General features: G+C 41.0%; 1 protein-coding gene across 2 annotated transcripts in view; it reads left to right on the top strand.

Annotated features, from left to right (window-relative positions):
* thada (THADA armadillo repeat containing) overlaps positions 1–12,130 on the top strand; it is a 107,529-nt gene that overhangs the window by 23,728 nt on the left and 71,671 nt on the right. For both annotated transcript variants that reach the window (XM_086180417.1, XM_086180416.1), the window contains exons 23-26: positions 2,298–2,430; positions 5,323–5,445; positions 5,798–5,920; positions 7,360–7,451. In XM_086180417.1, the coding sequence (XP_086036543.1) occupies positions 2,298–2,430; positions 5,323–5,445; positions 5,798–5,920; positions 7,360–7,451 (471 nt within the window). The remainder of the gene's footprint in view (positions 1–2,297; positions 2,431–5,322; positions 5,446–5,797; positions 5,921–7,359; positions 7,452–12,130) is intronic.

The following is a 12,130-nucleotide window of genomic DNA, read 5'->3' as shown; positions in this document are numbered from 1 at the left end:
ATTTATGGATTCGACATCCACCCCTGTAATGTGAAAACTAGGTGTTGGTTCATTATGCTATTCCCCCATCTTCTGCTGCAGAAGAAGAGGGCAGGGCAACATGATAAAAGTGAAAGAGCACCAGTCAAACCACATAGATAAAAGATGGAGAAAAACATAAAAAGTTTAGAAAATTGAAATGGAGAGTTTTGAACAGCTAATATTCCAGCCATGTGCTCTTGAAAAAGTTCTAGTTATGGCACTGTCACATTTTCAGAATTTGGCATTGGTTCAGTTCTTGCAGCAACCCCAGTTCTTAGTCTTTTGTTTAATCAAATAAATTTAATCATTAGAAACAATGCGTATTTTGAATTATTAATGTGAAAGTTTTGATGTTTTTAGACCGAGCCTCTTTGTTGACCTGCTTCTAGTTGCAACTTGTCTGGAGCCTCGTATGACCCCCCCCTCGCATCTGCTATTTATGGAAATAATACTTATACGCAGAAGGGGAGAAAACATTTGTATTATTTGGGAAAACCATTGTGGCGGGGTCGACTTTGAACCAGCCAGTTCAGAGCAGTTGAAACTCACTTGTTGTCTCCTCGCATTGAGCCCAGGATGTCACAAGGGCGACATTCTAGTGGTTGTGTGGAGGAATACTGGGAGTTTGTATGTGCCTGTGTGTTCTGTGTCGGGCCCGTGTGGATGCAAGTGTGTGTTTTCAGGCGGGAAGAGCAGTGTGTGGATGGTATGCTGGCCGTGCGCTGTGTTATGGGGTGTTGATTGCAGGGTGCTTAACCACGGCCTTTTGATGCTCTGCCTCGGGATCCAACTCTGGTGTGTTCCACTGTGTTTGTGCTCTCTCACTGTCTCTCTTCCTCCATCCCTCTTCATTTTCTTCCAGTCTGTCCATTTTTTCTCTTTCTTTTGTCGATGTTGACTGAGTTTCACACTTGCCTGTCTTTTTTTTGCATTCACAATTACATCCGCAGATGTTTACAGCACACACCCCACCGCATGTGTGTGTCAGAGAGGATGTGTGCCTCTATGTCAAGTGTGTTGTTATGAATTGCACTGGAATGTGTGCCGCACTCCTGCTCGGCCCTCCACATTGGATTTTTCTAATTCACTCTCTTTGCTCGGCTGGCTCTTGTTTAACAGCTGCTTCTTGCAGGACAGAGCAAAGTGGATTCTTGTGGGTGTGTGTTCACCACACCGACCTCTGATCATAGCCTTTGCATTTGTTTTTAAAAGTTCAGTTACCACACAGAACACTGCAAATGTGTCAGAAAGTCCTTTGTCCTACACAAGACCACAGATCCACATTCAATGGGCTTTTGTCTCAAGGAATTCAATGCAGGACAAATCTAGTTCGTTTGATGAGGTGGCGATTATTTTTGCTGGAAGCCCTCAGGCACTAATTTGAAACCACTCGTTCTAAGTGGGGATGAGAATAAATACGTCTTCACGTCATTATCAGCCCCTTAGTTGGTCATTTTCAGTACATTGGTGTTGGTCCGTCTTGTTACTGTTTCTTCCCCCCAAAAATTCGATGTTTTTGATGGTATGAGAAAACATAACTTTTTTGAAATGCTTTCTCATTTGACTATCGTATAAGTAATTTTCCTACCTTTTCACATCAACAAGGGTAAATGCCAGCTATTGCTCATAACAGTGACGTTGATACCATCGACAGTGTCAGCCTCCTTTTCGTAAGCATCTCCACCGTTTGCCCCCGAGGTTTTCAGTTAGCTTCAAGAAATGATTCACAGCTGCTGCTTGATTCAGGTTTGATATTCTTGCTGACAAAACAAAGATTTGAGGAAATGAGTTGAATTTTCAATATTTATCCCATTTAGAAGTCAAAATATTGTTTTTGCATCTGTAGTCTTCAAGGCAGGCCTAAATTTTACATGACTGAAATGAACCATTAATCTTGATTTTTTTTTTTATCTCACAAAGGCAATTTAATTTTTGAAAGGTGCCTCTTATTTAGAAAAAAAAAAGAAAATTGGGACTAGAGTAGGAGTGCAAGGAACAAGCAATCAAAAAGTAGATATATTAAAATGGTTATTCACTATATAGATTAATTTTACAGGGATGGATCTAATGGTAGATTTTCCTTTGGAAGATGTCTCTCGCGTGTGGATGGACTATCTGTTTTAACTAAAATGTGATTCACCATGATGAGCTCATTCAAAAGGATTTTAAACCCCTTCCTTTATGACCACCTTTCTTTTGTGTGTGTGTTGTGTGTTTGTGTGTGTGTGTGTGTGTGTGTGTGTGTGTGTGTGTGTGTGTGTGTGTGTGTGCGTAAGGAGTGGAAGTCAGGCCTTGCAGCAGCTTCCTTCCCGCTGGCTGTCTGAGGTTCTGGAAGAGGTCAAATCCAGTGATCCGTCATCTAAACTGTGTGCCACGCGACGCAGCGCTGGGATACCTTTCTACATTCAGGTATGTGAAGATGATTCTAGCAGGAAGACAACCGTTTCTCTGCTGAGAAGTATAAGAGTGTTACCTCTCTGATGACTCAAAGATGCAGACCCCATTGTCAGGAAACGGTACATGTGTCTGATTTGAGATAGTTTGTAGTATGCACTGTAGTGGAGGTCAGGGATCTGTTGGCTAAGCCATCGTCTGTATATTTAGCCCTCTTCAGAACAGTGGCTCTCAACTTGAGGGTCAACAAATGGTTTTGTGGAGCAACAAAAACTACACTTTTAGACAGGACATTGTATTGCTTGTGTCATTAAGCGTGCCTCCCCTTTTAAACGATGACAACCTGTGACAACTATAAGCTGCAAAAACTATGGAGGGGAAAAAAAAAAGAAAAGATTATACGGCTATGACTTACTGACTCATTCCACCAGAGCTCGCCATCTCACTCTGGAGTGAGAATAGTTGCTTCTGGTTTTGGTTTCACTCGTCTTTGGTTATGGCCGGGTGGGTGACTGGCCCGAGCAGTCAGGGGGTGGAGTTGACCTGTTAGTCCCCTTCCCATGTCTACATCCTCCCAACAAAAGGAACATTACAGCACCACACCACAAAGGGCTAGACATTTCTGTGTCCTGGCACGCAAAGACCAGCCAACTCTTGTTGTTTTATGACAGCATGTGCTGACATCACTAGAGCCATGAGAGAGTTATATGGCTATGTTGTTATATTTTTACACATTAACAGGCCCATTTACCTCAGTAACAGGAGAATGTATTTCTTTCTAATTCTCATTTAGACCTAAAAGTAACCTGCTGACGAAGATGTTGCTGATGAAATTCATGATTCAGTCCGTGAGGATAGGTTGTGAGTGGAGATTGCGAACACCAGAAATTTTATTCCTGAGGGTTGGGACCCAACCACTGTTGTAGGACACAGTTCAGACCAAGGTTTTTTGCTCAATGCGTCACCTTACAGGAATATGCAATGCAGACAAATGTATTAAATCTCACTTCTAGATACTTAAGGCTCTGATGACGTTTTTGAAGCTCACATTTATAAATGTTGCTCCTTCTGTGAAATGACCTGCAATTTGCTGAAAGCAGTGAAATATGTTCTGTTCTGTAGATGTCAAATCAGGACATCTCTAACTGGTAACATTATGAGAACAGAGATTATATCCAAATGAAGGGTATGATCTCAAGTGTGCATGGGTGTTTAGTTAAGGAATGAATGTTGGAGAAGTTGGCAAAGTAATCGAAACCCTGCATGTGTGTGTTTTCCTGTTTACTCCAAAATCTAGTGCAATCAGCAGTTCTTGGCATGCCACTGGAGCACTCATGCTGGAAGAACATTGGGTTTCTTAATCCGGGTGTCTTTTTTTTCTCTCTCTTTGACACACTCCCATAAACACATAGACTCATTGTCCTTTGGGTGACCCCTCTTAGTAATAACCCATACCACACACCCCTAATAATGTGCGTAATCTCTGACGAACTCACCTTAACATTAGACAGACACTCAACTCTCAACTTCTCTGATTACTGCTATTAAGACTAGACATGACAGTGTTTTATCATTGCAGTCAGTTATCGCACAGCTGCTCCTCTGATGTCACTCACTCCAGTCTGATGTTATGGTTTTGATGTTAATTTGCCATCCACATGTGCTGTCTAGGAGGAGACAGTGTGTATTCAAACAGTTTCAGATTTTTATGTATTTTCTGAGTTTGTTTAATTGCAAGTCCCACATTTGTTCTCCTGAAATGGGCAGCCACAGCCGTATAATTGATATGATCGCTTGTCACTTATCTGTTAGTTAACTGCTGTGAGAATCCTTTTTGCCTGCTGACATGTCAAATTCACTGTAAGATCAATTCTGAAGGAAGAGGAGAAGAAGAGTGAGGTAAAGGAGAGCAGGATTGAAAAAAGGGATGGACGAAGGGAGACAGAGACGGTAAGATGAAGGAGAGAGGAAAACCCACCGCAGTGAAGGAAGTCTGGGCTGAGGCAGAAGACAACATCTTGGCAGAAGTTCACCCTGCATTCCCTCACACACACAGACAGACAGAGTCAGATCCGGGAAAGGCTGCCTCCTGCGCTTGCCTCACGCTGGTTTGGACCGACCCGGGACAGACTTCACAGGAACCAGGCTAGCCTCCCTTTTCCTCCAACCTATCAACAAGTTCAGAGAAGCCAAACTGCTCTCCCCCTCTTCTCCTCCCTACCTTCATCTCCCCATCCCTCCCAGGCCTAACCATAACTGGGGCCAGACACACAGCTGGCTCCCATCAGCTCCCACGGAAAGATAACTCACACAGCAGCCAAAGGCTCCTCACTCCTACATTCCCCTCTCCCACTCTGGGCACATGCTAATGATGTCATTCACTGAATCTGTTGCTATAGACAAACTTGCATAATCATACATCTGTGACTTTATGTCAGGCGAAAATAATTGTATGTGCTGTTGAGAACCAGGAAGAGCAGTACTTCAGTGAATTGGCTGCTTTCATTTGCTCTTTTGAACCTCCAAAAACACGTCTGACAAAACAGGCTTAAGGATGAAACTCATTTTTTAATGTGTCAGTTGTGCTCTTTTTTTTCTCTACATTTGGTCAAATACTGTTTTCCACTCATGCTGAAAATCTTTGTCAGATAATCCTAGTATTTTAGGAGGAAACATTGCTGCAGAAATTGTTCATGTATCTGTTACATTAGAAGGAGTAAGGAAGTAGTGTTTTTATCCAGAAAAAGAAAAATATGAACAAACTAAAATGCTGTGAATAATGCTAATCTATGAAAATACTAGCTAGATGGTAGCTTGCCTTTCACAGGCTTATCGATCATTTTCTTTGCAGTTCTATTGCTTACTCTAATTCACCTCTGTATCTCTCTTTTTTCTCCTCCTCTGCAGGCTCTGCTCTCCTCTGAGCCCAAATCGTCGAGTTGCAGTCTGTTGAAGATGACCATGAGAGAGCTAATCACCCTGGCCATGCCCTCCAGCGACAGGACCACTGACAGCTCAACTGTACCTCAGGTTTAACCAGCTTGTAGCTTCATGCTTGTCTGATCTTGCTTGAGGCAGTAATCGAAAGAAAATGCTGTGCCAATCTCTTGAGATTAGATGAAATCACTCAAGCCAGATTATGCTGAGTTTGACTGTTGCTGCTAGGTGACCAGTCACCTTTTGAAGGTAATAGAATATTCTGAAAATCAAGTCTTGATCTGATTCATCTATGGCAGTCTGAGGACAAAAGTAGCCTCTTCATGATGAATATAAACGTTCTTGTAACTTGATGACCAAACAAATGTTACAGATGAGTCACTGCTGCTTTTACTGCCCTCAGTGGTTTGGCTCGCTTGAATGCTTGCATGTTATCTCATCACAGGTCCATGCTCTCAACATCCTGAGGGCTCTGTACAGAGACACTCGTCTCGGGGAAAACATCATTCCCTTTGTCTCTGATGGAATGCAGGCTGCTGTACTTGGCTTCACCTCTCCAGTCTGGGCAGTGAGTTTACATGTGTTGTCCCTCCTTACCTCTGCACTAGAGAAGGGCAGTGAAGAAATCTAATTTGATACACATAAATACTCTACCAGACTTTTTTCACCACTGTCGTGGAACCTTCTTGAAAAAACATTTTTAGTAACCTGTCCAATGGGTCTGATCTGCAATCACGACTGTCCATGCATAAACCATTTTTACTAAGTGTACCTGATAATGATTGTAAAAAAAAAAAAAAAAAATTTCTTATTGTTTAAATATTTTAAGCAAGTATACTTACTCACGGCCGGGATGATGTTGGCCTCTGAAGCTAGCAAGTTGCAAGCAGCTGTTGACTCTTTCTGTCCAGTGACTAATATAACGGCCCGTATGGTGTTCACTCTGTTTAACTAGTACAATATTAGCATGATGTTGCCAGCAAATACTGTGGCTGTTGTGATCCGAGATTTATCCTGGAACATTTCAGGCGTCATACTGAGTCTGTAGTCTGTGGTAACAGCACAAGACATGCTCCATTATAGTCAGTGCTCCTTTCTGTTTGTTGTTTTTCCAAATTCCTACATGTTGATACTGCCAGCATCTGACAGATAGAATTTTTTTTACGAGTATAGATTTAAAAAAAAAAAAAATAACATCAATAAATTGTTAAGAAAGGCATTATGGGGAAAACTGGATCCGTCCCTTATGAACATATTTCCATCATGTCATTTTAAATCAACAAGTTGGCATTTGCTATTCATTCTCTTTATTTTTCTTAAAGAATGAAAAAAAATCCCTAGTACAGAACTTTAAAAACCTGCCTCATTCCTGCTTGCTTGTAATGAACTTTTGAGTTGCATCAAAAGTCCGGAGACGTTCATGCGCGGTAATTTGGCTGGGTTTAATCACCCGGGTGTCATCTGTGTCCGATGAGAATAGATTGTGATACTATTTTATTGAATTTTGAATTTTGAATCTTTTTAATCTGAGTCTCCAGGCACTTTGAGTCTCTCCTAATGGACATTGTAACATTAAAAAAACATGAGAAGTGTCACTGAAGTTTTGACTTGACATTATCCTCGTCCGTGCACCCTGGAAGAAATTCAATTTCAGCTTGAAATAGAGAGACAGTTGTCCTGAAATGTTCCTGATCCCCTCTGAAATGCTGTTAAATGGTGTAAAAGCTACACTTTATTCACACCTGCCACAGTTTATAGGACTGGTGTGACTCGATGATGAGCTGGCTAGTTCCTAATGAATGATCAGACAGGTTTGCAGCCGAAAAGAACTACTCTGCATGCTAATTATTTGTTTGAGGATACAGCTGAGGCAGCAGAAGGTCACTGTTTTCTATTTACACCTCTTGTGGTGATGATCTTTTGTCACATTTTTGGTCACTTATGTATTCTGTCACCAGTCTTTCATCCCCATTGTCTTCTCTCATTCCCTCTCTTCTTTTATTGTAGGTGAGGAACTCTTCTACTCTTCTCTTCAGCACTCTGATCACAAGGATCTTTGGAGTGAAGAAAGGAAAGGATGAGCACTCAAAGAAGAACAGGTCTGTTGCTTTTCTCTCTCAAGTACAGTGCACTGCCGTATACCTTTGTTACACCTGCACGATTGTGAGAACATCTACTGCATTTGTCTTGACTGATATGGTCATAGGGATTTGATTTGCAAGATTGGAGAGGAAGATAGCATTTACCTCATTATTCCCATTTTGATTGAAAAAAAAAACATTATTTTGGTTATGGTGGGGATCTGGACCTACCAAGTTTTGGCAGAATATCTCTGCAACCACAATTTTTAATTAGAATGATATTTCAACACACAGATGGCCATAAACAAATGATGTGCCTCCTTGTGATCTGCTGATACTTGCAGTAGCCATATTCTGATAAGGATAACATTTTGAGATTATTATGCAGGCAGCCCTAACCAGTGCAGAAAGATTTATATTTATATATATATATGGCATTCCTTCATCCTTGTGCATCTTAGTGTATCTTTAACTTTTTTTTACGTGTCATTGTGAAATTCCTATTTCATTTATTGTGTGAACTGAAATATTTTAGACTGTGTGTTGAGCTGTCTTACATAGAATGTAAGAAACCCATGTTTTTTTTTTAATTGCAGCAGTTGCTATATTTGTAGGAAAACAAACCATTCAGAATAAACATGTATGTAAGTAAATAACAGCTCCGATAAAAGTAGCATAGCTGTAGCACACCACAGTGGTTGTTTTACACCACCGGGGGACACTCTTGTTACACCACTCTGGCCGAAGTGCAGTTTTCTTCATTCCAAACCTCACTGCTGTTTCCAGCTTGAGGAGAGGCAGCCCTCCTGCTGCTATGCTACTGGCACCATGAAAATTATATCAGTTAATTGCATTAACAAATTTCAGTGAGAGCAGAACAGAAAAAAATTAAGTGTTACAGAAGATAATCCATGACACAGAGGGATAACAAAGGGCAGAACACCAGGTTTACAGCTATAACAACACTAATCAGCTGTGTGTTTTATACAACTACTTGGGGGTTATTTGATCGTACTCTCCTGCACCTGCAGCCATATCTGCAGGCTCCAATCTTTCAGCAACATTAGTTGCCCATAGGAGCCATCTAAAGAATATTTCCAAAAAATCTACATGGAATATGTCTGATTTTACGAGGGCTTGAAATGCAACGAGTGTGAGGTAGAATCCAAAACAAAATATGTCAATCAAACAACGTCTGAAAGGATGGAGAAAAAAGCCACACATCTAGACCACAGGGCCCTTCAAATCATCATCTCATCAATTTTAGCTCTAAGCTTTGTGGTCAAGCCTTACACTCATCTACATGACCAAAAAGTAATGTAAAATGCTGTATGTTTGTATCCGTCATGTTATATAAATGGGTTGAATGCACTGATTGCATATAAAAAGGGCCTATTTAATTGGTTCATAGTGCCTGGACAATAGTACAGCTGTGAAGGTCTGTTTGGGGGTGTGTCTGATTGATTCAAATTAGTTTGATGCATAATCGTGGTGTGAAGTCAGAAGCACAGAGCAATGGGATTGGAATTAATCCCTATATGAATCTTTTTTTGGAAAATGTATCAAAATACACTATTTAAGCAACCTAAAGTTCGAAGGTAGAAGCCTGTGTCAGCTGTTGTCAGCTGCAGTGTGCAAGTGTGTAGCACTACAACTGGCATCTCTGCCACGCATAGACCAATGGGCAGCCTTCCCTCTCATTCACAGCAAGGGGAAACGAATAACTATTATTTCACTCTTGCGCACACACACATACACACATTTGTAGGCTAGATCAGTGTTTCCCAACCAGGGGTACGCGTACCCCTAGGGGTACGTGAGCACATTGCAGGGGGTACGTGGAAAAATTAAGAATTTATTTCCACGATAATAAAAAATATTCTTAGTCATTTCATAAGTCCGTCAATAAAATGGTACGTGTGCGCTATGACTTGTTTCCCTGGGGAGACAATAACCTGTGGCACAGCCATACCAAAATCAAACAGCGGGAACCTGTTTACCTGCAGGTAAACATGGATAAATGGCTGAAACGTCCAGTTGCTGTGGATCCAGGAGGGGGAAAAGAGCCCGCCGACAAACGCAAGAAAGATTCCAAACCTAAACCAAGGCAGTACAGTGAAAACTATATTTTATATGGATTCACTTCGACGTCTGCGGACCCACCGCAGCCTCAGTGCTACTTTTGTGGTGAAGTCCTGGCAAATAACTCCATGAATAATAACAATATAATAATAATATATTAGTATTATAATACAGTATTAATAATACAAACGTTTACTATAATATTGTTTCTTATATTTATAATTTTTATTGCCTTGAAGGCAACATAATTTTATGTTTAATATGAGTTAAATAAGAAGATAATGCCTGAATATTAAATATTCAATTTAAGAAGATCAAATAAAATGACTTGCGTTGAATATTCAGTTGTGTTATGTTCTACTTTTGGAGAATCATGAACACGTATGAGTGAAGGGGTACTCATGGTATGACAAAAAGGCTCAAGGGGTACACAAGACAAAAAAGATTGGGAACCACTGGGCTAGATACAGATGATATTAGAAGTCTACCACTGGCAAGCATGTTAATGAGTGTCATCAACTTACACAAGCCATCACAAAGGGTGTCCATGCCTCTGTGCATAAAGCCCTGCAAAGTCTGGTTCAGTTGACATCAGCTTCAATCTCAGGTCAGGCTCAGCATCCATCCTGCCTCTGTACTTGGTATTGATTGCAGTAGGTGTAGCCAAGCCTTTCTCACGCTGATATGTTGTTGTGACAAGGAGAACATGCACAGCCTTATCCAAGAGTGTAAGGTATTTGCTGTGTTGCTGACTCCAAAAGTCCAACGAGTGTTCTGTGAAAGCAGACTTCAGTGTTTCATCATGAGACAGTTCTATCAAACTTCCATACTCACCGATAGTGCCCCAGCCATAACAGGGAAATATTCATGGAGCTGTTGTCTGACCAAGACTTCAGCTCGTTTTGTGCACACGGAGTGAATGTACGTGACCACCTAGCCGTCCAGCACAAAAATATTCCAAGAAACACAAAACTTATTGGGGGTAACAGTTTGCTTTACTTAATTTCATTTAAAGTATCTACTGTTTTCATTCTTTGTTTTTAAATGTTTGTGACTTATTTCATTTAAAAAAAAAATATCTCTGGTTTTCCTCGCTGTACCTCTTTCGGGAGCTCATGTCCCACAGATTGAGAATTACTGGTGTAATGCCCATGGCTCAAGTACCTTTGTTTCATGTCCAATTATTTCAGATCTGTTAAGAGAATATCCTGTGCAACAAGTCTGGTGTTGTCTTAACCCCCTGAATACACAGAGGGAGTAGCAGGATTCCACTAAAGCTCCCTGAGGTGATGTAGAGAGTAGTGACATTCTCAGTAATAGTCTTCGATGTTGTAAAGTTTTAGTCATGATCTGTGTGTGTAAGAAACAGAGTGCATGTGTTACTCATACTTTGTTTGGGCCACTTTCTGTCTGAACATTGAACTGAAAAAGCGATTGGCAAACTTTGATCTGGTTTGTGTTGTCAGTGGTGTAAACAGTTTTCGCAGCCTTGAGACAGAGATGCATCAACAGATCACCTGATCACACCTCTTTTTCAAATGAACACGCCCATGGACTCACAGATGGGCGCAGGTACATTTGGTGCTATTTAAACAATGTGGATGCAGCTGCAGCAGTCAGAAACTACTCTGGGCACAAGATCGAGCCCTCAGACATGTGTCCTTTAAAAGCCAGGTGCACTACTGACACCTTGAAACATTGCTGCTGAAATGACAGATTAGTCAGGTTGGAGGAAGCAGCGATTTTCTGCTCAGGGAACAACTAGTTTCTCTTTGGCCAACCAGTATTTTAGAAGGTAGATTATTTATGTTTCCAAAGGGAAGTTTCCTCTCTCCTGTCAAGTTTATAAACTCTAGTTTTTAATGGGACTGCTTATGTGGCCCTTTAAACCTATCTGAAAGCAGCAGCTCCAATTTTTAAAGTAAATATTCAAAGAAATATGAATACAGTAATCCATCACCCAATAAAGAAATCACCTGGTTGACATAATGAGCTCAGGATTTATCAGGAGGTTGGCTGTTTACTCCAAACAATTCACTGAATCTTGTGTGTGTTTGTGTGTGTGTGTGTGTGTGTGTGTGTGTGTGTGTGTGTGTGTGTGTGTGTGTGTTCCTGACTGATCTCATCCTGATTGAAATAATCAATGAAGTTATGCAGCTGTGCCTCACGTGTAAATATGCAGAGCGTCTCTGTTTAGTAAACAACCACCTCATGTGTCTTCATCCAGTTATTAACAGGAAGTGTAACGCAGCGTCAGATGGAGGCTGCACAAATGTGAAAGCGTGCGAGCAGATCATCTCTGGAAGCATCTGGAATCCACCAGAGCTCCCTGAGATAACTTGTGTGATGTTCGCCATGATAATCTTTGACATTGGAATGTTTTAGTTGTTTTGCCTTTGTCACATGTAACAAGTTGTGTGTACGTGTGTTGTGCACCTGCCCTGTAGTCACATCATACTAGTAGGAAAGGAGAAGGAAAAATACTGCGCCGTTTTTGAAAATGGCTATTGAGTTTTTTTTTCTAATAAGGACTGTGGGATAAGGCCTCTGACAATATTTTTAGGCTTTATAGCTATGGCTTAACTTCCTCGAAAGCCTTTCTCAAATGCTGGATT

This window comes from Aulostomus chinensis, chromosome 16 (assembly GCF_037954235.1).
Source record: "Aulostomus chinensis isolate RoL2024-O1b breed Wild chromosome 16, RoL_Achi_v1.0, whole genome shotgun sequence".
Taxonomy (NCBI): domain Eukaryota; kingdom Metazoa; phylum Chordata; class Actinopteri; order Syngnathiformes; family Aulostomidae; genus Aulostomus; species Aulostomus chinensis.
Note: the sequence above shows the minus strand (reverse complement) of the source record. Positions and strands in the feature narration are given on the sequence as shown.